The 13529-nt window shown below is 46.3% G+C and overlaps 1 protein-coding gene across 9 annotated transcripts in view; it reads right to left on the reverse strand.

The window, feature by feature from the left end:
* MTMR3 (myotubularin related protein 3) overlaps window positions 1–13529 on the reverse strand; it is a 93722-nt gene that overhangs the window by 26868 nt on the left and 53325 nt on the right. For 8 of the 9 annotated variants that reach the window (XM_084819335.1, XM_084819331.1, XM_084819338.1 and 5 more), the window contains exons 8-15: window positions 13343–13439; window positions 12055–12168; window positions 8316–8521; window positions 7458–7589; window positions 5526–5637; window positions 3848–4043; window positions 3133–3318; window positions 664–834 (exon numbers count right to left, since the gene is read on the reverse strand). In XM_084819335.1, the coding sequence (XP_084675461.1) occupies window positions 664–834; window positions 3133–3318; window positions 3848–4043; window positions 5526–5637; window positions 7458–7589; window positions 8316–8521; window positions 12055–12168; window positions 13343–13439 (1214 nt within the window). The remainder of the gene's footprint in view (window positions 1–663; window positions 835–3132; window positions 3319–3847; window positions 4044–5525; window positions 5638–7457; window positions 7590–8315; window positions 8522–12054; window positions 12169–13342; window positions 13440–13529) is intronic. The other variant, XM_084819340.1, reaches the window with a different exon arrangement.

Genomic DNA, 13529 nt, shown 5'->3' on the forward strand with positions numbered 1-13529 from the left:
GTTCTGCTGCTCTCAACCCACACTTCCCAGGTTTACAGGGCCAGACCTGCTTATCTTCAACAGTACAACTGAATCACAGCTCTTCAGACGGTTGTCACAGTGCAGTGCCTACCCATTTTAGGGGGACCTGCAGAGGAGAGCTCCCTGCCTAAATCTTTAGGCTCCGTGCCACAATAAACCAGGTAAATCTCAGAGTGCTGTAGCGCCATGTCTCTTTTTGGAATAAGGGAAGTTTGCCTCTTCAGTGCAGGAAGATACTGCCAAAGGTGAGTCAGTACAAAGCTTCACCTCGTGCAGCATTCTACATTCTCTCAGGAGGCAGGTTCTCTTACCCTGTTTTAGATGCAAAATCTTGGTTCTATGCCTCACCTTCATCGCAGGATTTGAGGGGGCAAGAAACAAAACAACAGAAGTACCAGTGTAACGTAGTGACTGGAGTTTCAGACTAGGACTGGGGAAGACCCAGGTTCAAGTCCCCATCAGCCACAAAGCTCACTGGGTGAACTTGGCCCAGTCATGACCTCCCAGCCTGACCTACCTCACAGGATGCTGTGGGAAATTAAAAAGAAAGAGGGGGAAAGAGCCCTGTATGCTGTCTTGAGCTCCTTGGAGGAAAGGAAGGTCATAAAAATATAATAAATAAAGTAACAAATAAGTACATACAGATTCTGATTGGGAGGAGTAAAGCAGGTTTTTGAAGGCTTTGTTTCCTGCTCGAAGGAGAGACCAAACTGAGCAGGTCCTTTCTTGGGTGTGCTTTTCGCCCCTCTCCTTCGCATTGTTGCACAGGAATGTACCAAAGAGGCAAGAGTAAGTGTGCTGCACCAACTTGACCTATACAGAAACGATACAGCTGAAGTCACTGTTCTCACATAAGCCTGAAAATAAGGCTCACACACACCTGAAGAGAAAATATATTCACTCATTCGTTTGAGACTTGATGTACTTTGAGGCTTTGGGAGAAGAACACTGTATTTCCCCATTTAGCACATATTCCAAGAGAACTACTCAAGAGGGCTAGTTTACACACGCAAGGTGGCCGCTCATTTTCTCCACACATCCATCACATGTACAGGATCCCATGGAGAAACCTTGGTAGGAACTGGTCTGTACATGGAAACAGCAGCAGTGGCTAGAAGCCATTTCTAGGATCACAGATGGAAAAACTGGTTCTTATGCCCAATGGCTGCTGATTCTTATGCCAAACTTTCTCAAAGGTATCAATACAGGAAGGAGTGTCGGGAGCGCCCTTGCTGCCTTCTGAAATCCTCAAGTAGCCAGAATCAACACGCAGAGGGGCTCTTTTCCAACGCTTTATTTCCATTCAACCTAATGACTCTTACAGATGCTAATTGCAGAGCCTAATGAGGGAAACTTAAGAGAGCTGCCTATCCGGGGTTTCTAGCCTTAGGGAATCAGTTGGTCTCCGTTTGGAGGGAAAAGGCGGGAAGCCTCTGAACTTAAGGGCTAGGAGGTGAAAATACACCCCTTTCCCGTGGTGCATCAGGGCGTGGCTGTGGACATTGCGCCAAGCGGGCCAGGCGTCTCCTCTCGGCGCCCTCCATCTCCCGCCTGTCCCTGCGCCGGCGCTTCGCATCCCGAAGCTCCAGTTGTCCCTCCCTCTGCCTGCCAGGGTCACTACCACTCTCAGGAATGTAAGCAGGGAGGGGCTCTCCCTCCGGCCGCGCCTCTGAACAGCGCGCAGGTTCCTCTCCCACGGTTTCTAACTCTTCCTCAGAATCAGAACTGCTTTGGGGCTCTATGGGCTCCGATCCAACCCTGCCAGGGAGAAAAACATTTAAGGGCATAATCCCATGCATGTTCAGAGTAAGTAAAGTCCTACAACTCCCAGCATGCCCCAGCCATCTTGGCTCGCTGGGTAATGCTGGGAGTTGTAGGACTTTTCTCTCTCTAAGCATGGATGGGATTGCGCCCGAAGTGGCTGATTTGTGCATGTGGACTCCCCAAATATGACTAACGTGACAGACTTCTTGCGATGAACAAAGTTCTTTAACATTTGAGAGAAAGTACAAAGTTTTATTGTCTTCTATTGACAATGGATGATTCATGTTCCTGTTTACCAGGAAGGTAGGAACAAGGTATAGGAAGACAAAGTTCTAAGAAGGTTTGATCTCTCAGGGATCTCTTTGTGATCTGCATCACCTTCTAGTCTGTTTCCAGGCCCAATTCAAGGGCCTGCTCCTATTCTGTTTTAAACTGTTGAAGGTTTTTATATTATGCTTTCTAATGTTGTTTTTTATGGTTTTACATTTTGTGAATCACCCAGACAGCTTCAGTTCTTGGCCAGTATAGAAATATAATTGTACAGTGTGTGTGTGTGTGTGTGTGTGCGTGCAAAAGTCTCATAATTAGAGAAGAGCAATATGGAACTATGAACCGACCTTACTCAAGTCTACCCACTGGTCCATCTAGTCTGGTCATGGTGATTCTGACTGGCAACAGCTCCCTAAGGCCTCAAGCAGGGGGTTTCTTAGCCCTTCTATCAGAGTTCTTTCAACCAGAGGTGCTAGAGGTTGAACCCAGGACCTTCCAAATGCAAAGCATGTGCTCTGCTTGCAGGACAGGCAAAACTGCAGCCCTCGGCATTAGTGTCTTAATAGCGAAGCTGCACGTCTCCTTAGAGGAACCCATGCAGCCTTGATCCCATTTGCAATGTCCCAGTCAAAACCTCGCAGTGGGATGCAAGTTCCGCCGACAAAACGCACTATATGCAATACTTTTACAGGGCATCTCAGCAGATTCATAAGGTCTGAGGGAATGAGAGACTTCCTGCTCCCCCACTGGAGGGCACGTTGTTCCTCCAGCACTGAGTCAAAGGGAAAAGGCACAGGCTGACTGAAGTGGCGCTCTTGCTAATCAAGCTACAGCTGAACTGGTACGTCAGGCAGAAATATTTCACTTGAATGACAATCCCTCGTGGGATTAATTCAAAACGTAAGCGGTGCTACAGAACGTACCATGCTGGCATATTATAAATGTTGATCGGTCCGGTACGTCTCCGGAAAATTCAATACTCCGATATGAAAACGAAGCCATGAAGGCACATAGGGAAAGCGTTCAACTTATCAGAGTGGTTGGTTTAGAAGCAGCGTGAAAAAGCGCTCAACTCACGAGGAATGCTTCATTAAACTCGAAAGAGCAGGGGAATTGCCTCTGGAGCTGATGCACGCAGTCAAGCCACTGCAAAAACACTGGGCAGCGTTCGTTCAGGTCATCCGAATTCTCACCATGGCCGCACCGATCGGCAAACTTATGGCCAAAATCCAGCCACTCCATCTCCGCTAGCACCTGGAAACCCTGAGGGAAGCACAGTGCATGCCATGAAATTCACAAGTGCAACTCCTTTTCTATGGCACAGGGCCAGCCGCAAGACATCTAGGGATATGAGGAGGAAAACCCAAATGGCTCTACCCTTCGCAATCAACATGGGGTCATGTCCCCTAGAAAGGTCTGTTGCGCAAGCTTCAATGAAACAAATAAGAGCTGCTTCCACTCATATCTCCGAGTCTTGCGCAAAAGATCACGTGCGTGACACCCCATGGGCGCGTCTTGCTTGGCCATCCTTAAACAGCACCCAAAATCTATCCTTGCCTCAGACTGCAGTCCCAAACTCACATTTCTCTTAGGCATCCTCAAAGTCTTATTCAGCACTAAATGCATTTTCTTTTAAACCAGTTCTGCAGTTTGCCTCCGCAGGGAGGGAAAAAATTCATATCAACATTCGTCTTTAAAAGAACCACCACCACAAATCCTTTCATTCAAAGCCTTTCACAAACAATTTAGAGGCACCCTGGCTTTGCTATTCCCCCTGCCCTCGGTCACAAACCTCTATGGTCCTGTAATAGGGATCCAGGAGCAGCTTAGCCAGAGCCACTATTTGCGGGGTTCGGTCCCAGCCATCTGAGCAATGTACCAGGACAGGTCGCAGGTCTCTGTCCACCGCATGAACCACCAGCAGTGCCGATTTCAGAAGCATGGACAAATGTTGCAGCCATCTGGTGCTTTCCAGAGCTGACAGCCAGCTGCAGATCAACAACCAAGAATAGTTTGACCTCTTCATTCCCATTAAAGTGAAGTTTGTAGGCTGAGCAAATTAAATTCCTGTACAGTAGCAATTGGAGGAGATCTATTTTTCACTTGCACGGAGAAGCAGCATTGTCTGATACAGCGGTTTCTCAAATTCTATTCTTAGGAACAATCCTGGGGTGTCAAAAGTTTATCTAAGATTCCTTAACAAGGAGATCAAGAGTAACACATAAGCTTCCCTATAAGATAGGTCACCAATTCCTACTGTTTGTGTCCTACAACATACTGTGCATGGACATGTTTAGGGCACACTCTTGCTTTGTATGGGAAATGGGCTTGGCAGATGCTACTTATGAAATGATAAAAAACATCCTGAAATCATCTGCAATGTGCAGGGATCCCATGGAAGACACAGAGCCATTCCTTAGCAGGGGTGGGGAAGCTCAGGCCTGCGGGTCAAATCTGGCCCTTCGGGGTTCACAGGTGGCCATGCCCTCTTCCAGTAACCCCACCCCCTTTCCCCTGACTGCCGATTGGTGATTTGCTGGCTGTTGCGCCGGTTTTTTCCCATCCTAAGAGGTTGAGATTTCCCTCTTAAGGCTTTGTGACTGGCAGTAGGAGCTTTAAGCTAAAATACGCTGGTATTTGGGGCCCTAATCCCTTTGTCTTTGGCCCTTGGGCTGAAAGACCTTCCCCAGTCCTGCAATACGGGAAGAGTATCCTGAGCTGAATTAGTTTGAAAGCCACTGGTCTAGTAGACAGAACACTGGGTTTGGACCAGGGAGACATGGCTGACTTTGTGCCAGCCATTCTCTCAACATAGTGTACAGCGCAGGATTATTGAGAGCTAGAATGGCAACCCCCTGAAGGCTGGGATACAAATGGAGAGACAGTGAATATATCTGTTTTACATCAGCCCCGCTGCTCATGCTGTTAATCAACTCAAGTTGCTCTACTGCTTTCTAAAAGGCAGGTGCTGATCTGCAACACTGCAGTGCTCCAAGAGACGATTCCACAGGCACTCTCTTTGGGTCACTGGAACCAGCTCAGTTAGCTAGCGAGCAGGCTGCATGTTCAGGCTATACATGCCGGTGTTTCAAGAGGAATAATGTAAGTGACTTTGAAAGAAAGGCAGAACTAGGGAACTTCTGGACAGAAGAGAGCGCCAGTAGAAGGAAAGCCCAAAAGCAAGCTTTCACAGATTTTTGTACTGAAACACAGAATCCAAACTTTGCCCTCCGGTCACTTTTCCAACACAAATTCAGGGCGAATCAGTGCGACGCCCTTTCACATTTAGATTGGTGTAACAGAAATGTACTTAGGTATATAATAGTGGTGAAGGTGCAAATACTTGCCTCATTACAAAAGGAAGAATGGAGATTAGATTTTTAAACACCACAGTATCAATGTCTATTGATACAAGGGGGGAACAGGAAAAGAGGGCGGTGGGAGGGAGGGAGCGTGCCTGCGTCACTTACTTTCCTGGATCCGGCATTTGTGTGCAGAGCAAACGCAGTGACTGAAAGCTCTTTCGAATAGAATGGATGTTTGCCATTCCCATGAACACGACTTCGCAGTTTGGATAATACTCTGTTAAAAAGCAGAAGCAGCAGAGAAGGCGCTTCAAACAAGGCAGAAACTAAATGAATGGAGAAGCTTTGCTGTGAAAACAAGCTAGTGGCAGCTGTGGCCTGTGCTAAGCACTATGATCCCATCAGCCTCCTCTGGCCTTTAGAGGTTCTCAGGCACTCCAAACATGATAACAAAGGGTGATTGTTACGATAGAATGGAGGGAGTTATTCTAACACAGTCTAAAGAAAACAGATGAACTTATTTATCCACTAGACCGGTACTGGGAACAATAGGTTCCATCTGTAAAAGAAGATTTAAATTTAGTCTTATCACCAGCAAACATAACTCTGACTCCCTGCTTAGTTGGCAACATGTACATCACTGTGGGAGAGTTGAAAAATACGAATGGGGTAGAGTGACAGCCTATCTAGGGCCTTTTTGGATAGGGTTCCCGCCCCGCCCCTGCCCAGTAGCCATTTGTGCAGGAGCAGTAACTGTAGACATACCAGTTGGGCTGCATCCTCTGGCTGCTCTATACAGAGGAATTTTAAATATCCAAAATGGCTCTAAGAATACAGATCTGGTAAATCTTTGGTGTGTGTGGAATAGTTTCATAGAACTTTAGACATTTTGGTACAATTATGATGCCACCTGAGGGTAGAGAAGGGTTTTTTTTAGACTGTGCTGCAGTTTTGTAGCCACTTGCAATTCTGACTGATTAGGATCATTAGGGCTTCATGAATATATAGCGCATAGTTAAAACTATGGAATGCACTACCTCAAGTTGTAGTGACAGCCAGCAATGTGGATGGCTTTAAAAGGGGGTTAGACAAATTCATGGAGGACAAGGCTATTTGAATCAAGGCTACCAGTCCTGATGGCCCTGTGCTACCTCCGGTACCAGAGGCAGTGGGCCTATGTATTACATGAGTGAGAGGATGCTGCTGCAGTCATGTTCTACTTGTGGGTTTCCCACAGGCAGCTGGCTGAGCACCGTGTGAATGGAATGCTGGACTAGATGGAACCTTGGTCTGATCCAGGAGGGCTCTTATTTTTTAAGGAATGAGGTGCGCAGTGAAGAGGCTGACAGATCAGCATCCTGCTGGGAGTACCATGCCATTTCTCACAGATTTATGGATGAGTGCAGTACAAGCATATTGTGCTGTTTGTGGTGGATTAGCGAACTTATGACAACAACAAAGAGTTTTGTGGCACTTTAGAGACTAACACATCTATAATGGCATAAGCTTTTGTGGACTTTCCAAGTTGTGTTTGTGGCAGGTTTTGAATTACGGAGAGAAATCAAAGTGACACTGAGGAACACAGGAAGCCGCCTTAAACCGTCAGACCATTACTCAGTATCCATCTGGCTGTGCCTAGCAGCAGCTCTCCAGGGTTTCAGACAGGCCCTTCCCAGCTCTACCCTCCCCTTCTCAAATGCTCTCCCCTCATCTGTGGTTTGGGACAAATCTGATTTTCCCTTTTCAGATGAAACAGGAAACTGCTGTTTGTAACAAACTGCAAACAGGAAGGGAGAAATGCATGATTCCAAGGCTGGCTGCAGCTAGTGAACACAATGTTAAACTATGGTTTGGCCATGGAGTCTCAATACTTCTCTTCCTTAAAACAAAGCAGTACATGATTCTTTTAAAAAATAATACTTCCGATTAAAGTCTGGTAGGGCCTCTGGGGCCAAATAATATCGCCTTGGAGGCTGGATCAAATCTGCAGGCCAGCTGTTGGCCACCTCTGTTCTAGACTAGCACTCTTTTCGGCTTCTTTCTGTGTGTACAGAAACACATTCATACAAAAGCCTGAAGCAGAGCACTGTGACTTACCTGGGCATTCACAACCTCCCCCTTTGGCCCTGTTGGCGACTGCAGCTGTGTAAGAGCGTGCGTCTAAGATCAGAAGTTTCTGAGGCTGGATGGCTAAACTTTCTGCTCCTGAAGCATTGGAAATGGAGGAATCTCAGGAAGAAAAGGGGAAAAGAGGTGTATTATTACACAGCAGCTATCCAAAAAGCACCGTTTATACCAGGGGTGCACAACTTTTTCAGTCCCAAGACCCACATCCAGTGGCTCTCGTTCACACAGGGGACACACAGAGGGGTCGCTGGGGGCCTTCTCCCCACCCCAGCAACTCTGATCACTGCTTTCCCAGGAGGAAAGCTTATAGCAGAGGGAGAGATGAGTCATTAAGGCCCACTCTCCCAGTCTGCCTGGAACCAACTTCCATTTGGCTCCTCACTCCCCCAAATGATCTCCTGCAGCAATTATTCCACTTGGTCATTATGTAAGAATATGAAAGAGGTAGTACCTGAATGTGCTACATTTCCTCTTCCATTTTATATCATGTCTTCCAATTGTAAGCCATTTTTATAAAATGTAAGCTGCCACTAATGCTTTGGCAGAAAGGTGGCATATAAACGCAACAAACATATTCCACATCGGGGCTACAGATCTGCACACTTAGACTGCTCAAATCCAACTGATGTCACAGCACTTTTAACTGTGTGCTGGCCTGCAGCTACTGGCATTGGCGTCCATGCATCACTTACACAACAGCACAACGAATCGGAGGCAAAAGGTTGAAGTCTTGTCTGCTAAATATCAATGGAAGTCTGCAATTCGAATTCTGAAGAATTAGGTATTAGGCATGCAACATTTCAAAAGCCGAGGGGTTACTGAGCTTACCAAATTCCACATCAGAGAAGTCTCCTCCATTGGAGAAGTCCCTTGAACAGTTTCCATTTACTAGTTTACTGGTGTTAGACTTAGAATCTGAGGCACAGGCTTTGGCCACTGACTGGACAAGATGTTCATCATCAGCATTTCTCCAGCCCCACCAGCTGACCTCAGGCTGCCCACAACGGGAAATCACTGCCCCATTGCTCTGGTGCCTACACAGGAAACAGAAACAGCTAACAGTAACCATCACAACAGCAGCCCAACAGTAGGTAATGCTAGAACAAAAGTATTTAGTATCACAGGAATCGCCGGCTCACTGGAGAATTACATAAGCGGTTCAACTTTTCTAATACCTGTATGCCCCATGGAACAATATTTAACACTTGCTATTTGAATCAATTGCTATAATCTAAGTACAGTAAAAAAAAGAAAAGTAGAAAGTTCAGATTTAAGAGAGATTTGTGTGGGACTCATCAAAAAGCAAGTTTCAAAATAACTGAACCAATGGATCTATGACCACTTATACCAGGTCAGGATATGAATCCACTTTTGTTGGCACATGTAAAATGCCTGTAATACAGAGATGTCTAGAACTGGAAGGCTACTAGTTTATTCCTAAAGAGAGATCAGTGATCAGCAGCCAGTGTTAACGCTGATCAGAAGCTTCAGTATTTTCAACATGCCTTTTGTTTAGAAAGAGGCAGTCAGGGAAGCACATCTATAGTTTTACATAACCAGTGAACTCTGAAGAAGTGTTGTTTCCAGCATGCAGCGGTAATCTGCAATGGATATTCATCAGTTTCTGCAAGACGAAACCCTCATTTAGTAATACCTGTTTGAAACCAAGTATGTGCTTCCTAAAAAAAGGAGTTGGCAGCGGAGTTCTCAATGAAGGACAAGAACGCTCCGTTCTTCCTCGAGAAAGGAAACATTCTTCATATGGAAGCATAAATTAACTTATGCTACATTTCCTGACTGTTTACGTGAGGAAACAGTTACTGTCATTAATTCTACTAAGAAAACTGAAGGCCTAGAAGTTGAATCTTTCAATTAAAGAAATTCTTTCAGTTTTGCAACATCTAGAATAGGCGTAGGGAAGAGTTTAGTCTCTGGGGGCTGGATTCCTGTCTGACTCACCCCTCAGGGGGTGGATGACATCAGAAGGCAGACCCTCCCCGAAGTCCCACCCCCTGACATCACAGGGGAGCTTCTCTGTGCAGAGAGTGTCCCAGAGTGACTGCTCCGTGCATCTCTCTGCACAGAGAAAGTCCTTTTCTCTGCAAAGAGAGACAAGAGTGACTGCTCTGTGCCTCTTTCTGCACGGAGAATTTAAGCTTTGAGCGGAGAGACAAGAGATCACTGCTGCCTCTCCTCAGGAGCCTGCCTTGGTCCTCCCTCACCTTCCCTGAAGGGGGGAATGTGGAGGAGAAATGCTGAGACAGCCCAGCCCCTTCCCTCCTTCACTGCCTTCAAATTGAGGAGCGAAGGAGACTGACCCGCAGCCCTGTGGGCCAGACACTCCCCATTCCTGATCTAAAGCATAGGCCCATTTAGCCATCAGCAAACTGGTATCTACTTAAGGTCTAACAAAAGGGCAACCAGCAAGTACCCCTCAAAAAGAAAGAGCGAGCTTTGGACATGTAATCTATGTCAAAGGCCAATATCAAGGCTGAAAAAGAAGAGAACCACCTAGCATGATGTCAAATCTTCCTGCAACCAAAAAACAAAGTGAAAAGATTACTAGCTACATAGAGCAGCCTTCCCCAACCTGGTGCCCTCCAGATGTGTTGGACTGCAACTCCCATCATTCCCAGCCAGCATGGGCAAGGCTGATCTACAGTATCATTTAAGCTGGCAACTTTCCTATACTGCAATTGGAAAACTATTCCTGAAAATTAAATAATTTGCACACCATCTGGTATTTCCAGGAAATATTAAATTATGGAAAAACCTAATAACTGAACCTGAGTACATTTCTCATTACATGAAATCCCATGTCCCAAGCTCTGCGTATCTGAGAACAGACTTTCCATATTATATGTGACACACCCAAAACCATAATAGCCAAGGAGGAAAGCCCAGCTCCCAGCTGGCTACATTGGGCTGGCTCCTTTGTTTACCTAAGAAACCTAACCATGACAGCAAACACATGCATGCTAGCCCGGCCTTTAGGCAGCCTGTCTAGGTTTACACTGCTGAGGGCTAAATTGTACACTGTGACAGAAGTGGGATGAGACTGGACTACACTGATGTAACCAGCTTGGCAGCGAAAATTTACTGAGAAAACATAAAGGGACCCCACTGGCAAACCTAAGGAATTGTGACAAGACTGGTTGGGAATAGAAGAATGAACCTAGAACGAGAGAACATCTTTGTTTTGGGTCTCTGAATACCACCTAGACGATCTAAAATCCAGTTAGGCGATACCTCTGTTAGGACCAGCCAAAATGCTACAAAGGAACGTAAAAGCTTTTGAGCTTTCCAGAGCTCCTCATCAGGTTAGATGGTATAAAAACTGCCATCCACGGCCCTGTGGGGAAGAAGAAGGAGCGAGGGAGCAGGCAAAGAGTACATCAGGACCTGGTCCAGTTGGAGTCCCCCACCACAGGGCTAACTGCCATCCATGGCCTGGTGGGAAGAAGAAAGAGTGAAGGAGCAGGCAAAGGGAACATCAGGGCCTGCTCCAATTGGACTGCCCCTCCTTTGGGAGATGAGAGGGGGGAACAGGGCAATCCCACCAGCCCTGCTGACAGTCTACCAATTCTTTTTTCTCTCCTCCCCATTGCCTTTTCCTTGTGTGTTGTGTCTTTTTTGGATTGCAAGCCTGCGGGCAGGGACTGTCTTCTTTGTTCATTGATTATAAGCCGCTCCGGGAGCCTTTTTTGGCTGAGGAGCGGGATAAAAATACAACAAATAAATACAAAAAAGTCTAAACATTGGGCCAGATGTTGTGGCTGTGAGGTCTCCAACTTAGATTTAATCTCAGAGACTGTGGCTATCTCCAAATGGAGACCAAGACTAAGGCACAGACCTCATGGCCACCACATCTGGCCTAACCTTTGTTCTTTTTCGTCTCTCCGCTCCCTTCCCCCCCTTTTTGTACCATGTAGCCTGATGAAGAGTTCTAGAGAACTCAAACACTTGCACACTCTCTTGTGGCATTTTGGTCAGTCCTAATAAAGGTATTGCCTAACTGTGGATTTTGGATATTCTCTTATGGACCAGTATGGGTATATTTGCTTTTTATATACCAATCTAGCAGCAGACCAAGATTGTTTTTATTTCATTTTGCCATGTATTTGTTCCACATCTTTTGTTTATTCCATGTAATCCTTCTCTTTCAACAAATTGTTCCTATGATTCACTATTATTAGGCACAGAGTTTTATGGGGTATTGGGGTAGGAGATCGAGATGGGGCCCTCCTGCTTGACAAAGACAGCAATCCTTGCTCTAATTGGTCATTCTCACATATTCTGGAGGTGCTCTGGCTTTGCAGCAAGCATGGCTGGGACTCCCCAGAGAATGAAGTCCTAGCTAGCTTGTCTTGCAGATGAGCACCGGGCGTCAGTGCTCTGTTACCCAAAGGCAAGCAAAGCGGACACGCCCTTGTGCCCGTTTTGAGATCATCACTGCTCCCCTGGACCCACAGCACTGAGTAAGCACGTGGCACGATGATTTAAAAAGACAGACACACAGCTCAGCAGTCATTTTGGTGACAGGTGGCTGTTTTAGTGGAGGCCTTACCTATAAACGACAGCAGGGATACGTTTCCAAGATCGGAAGCTTGCCACACTCTCCAGCTCTTTGTCTGTGATCCAAGCAGGAACTAGGAGTTCTTGAGGGTAGCTACTGCAGAGCCTGTGTGGAAGATGAATCACATTAACAGAAAAAAAATTCTGGAGAACCAAACTATGCATCTATAGCCACATCAAAAGGGCACAACTGTTATATGCATCATTGCGTGCTGTCCAATGCCCAAAATTATTTCAATAGGCTGTGTACACAGTTAGTTATTTTATCCTGCTCCTCAGCCAAATAAGGCTCCTGGAGTGGCTTACAATCAATCAGCAAAAAGACAATCCTTGCTTGGAAACTTACAATTTAAAAAGACATGACACACAAGGAAAAAGGGACGATGAGGGTAGAGGGAAAAAATAAACAGCCAGTAGGGCTGGTGGAATGGCCCTGCTTCCCCTTCCTGTCTCATCTCCTAGGGGGTGGGGGCAGTCAAACTGGAGCAAGGGCTGATGTTCCCTTAGCCTGCTCCTGTCTGCCATGCTCCTCTTTCTTTCCCACAGGGCAGATGATGTCACTTGGGGGGGGGGATGTTGTCCAATTGGAGCAGGCCTTCATGTTTCCTTTGCCTCTCCCTTACTCCTTCTTCCCCATAGGCACACATGCCTTCATATCTGAAAGTGATCACTATGCATTAGTCTACAAATGGTGTAAATTGTGAAAGAAATGAGCTATGCGGCTGTGTTGGTATCCCTACCTTGCCCTCTTCTATCCCACATTCCTTTGTCATCACTACCTTCCCAGCAAGAGCCATCTCATGATTTAGTGTTCACCTGGAGAGAGTAAGAGTTGTCCCCAAATTTCCAGACATGGCCCCATAATGCTGGCAACCCAACCTTGCTGCTGTGCATTACTGGAAGCTCCTGGCTCTTTAAGGTCAGTACAGAACTGGCAACAAGATCACATGAGTACGTAGTTGGCATTGGAAGTTTCAGTAACCCTTTGAGGCCAGATGGCAGAGAGCCATGTGTGCAACCATTACCGCAGTGCCCAGTTTATAAATGTCAATGAACAAAACAGCGGAATGGAAGCCACAGGTAAGGTTACATCACTCTACCTTGGAGATCTTTAACGGCTATTAAGAACCCTCACCTGCTCCATTCCAAATAGCGCCAGGATCTGCACCAGGATCCCATCACAGTTAGGCCCATGAACGATCCACTCTAACATGTCAGGTTGAACAAAAGCCAGCCGCTTACCCGATGGCCTGCTGTTTGCAAGCATCCACAGAACTTACTTGTACTTCTCATTGATATTGGAGATCCTCCAGGCATTGTTCATATCAAAACCCATCCGCTCAACCTCATTTTTAAATCGGGATGTTACATGCTCTCCTAGGAATCAAATGACAATAGGAGGCAAATGAGACACACAGGGGTCCCTACGTAACATGTCAACTTTGTCCAGTTTATTTTGTCATCCTC

The sequence above is a fragment of the Heloderma suspectum genome, chromosome 13, assembly GCF_057233095.1.
Source record: "Heloderma suspectum isolate Gila_16-S chromosome 13, 16-S_ref, whole genome shotgun sequence".
In the NCBI taxonomy this organism is placed as follows: Eukaryota; Metazoa; Chordata; class Lepidosauria; order Squamata; family Helodermatidae; genus Heloderma; species Heloderma suspectum.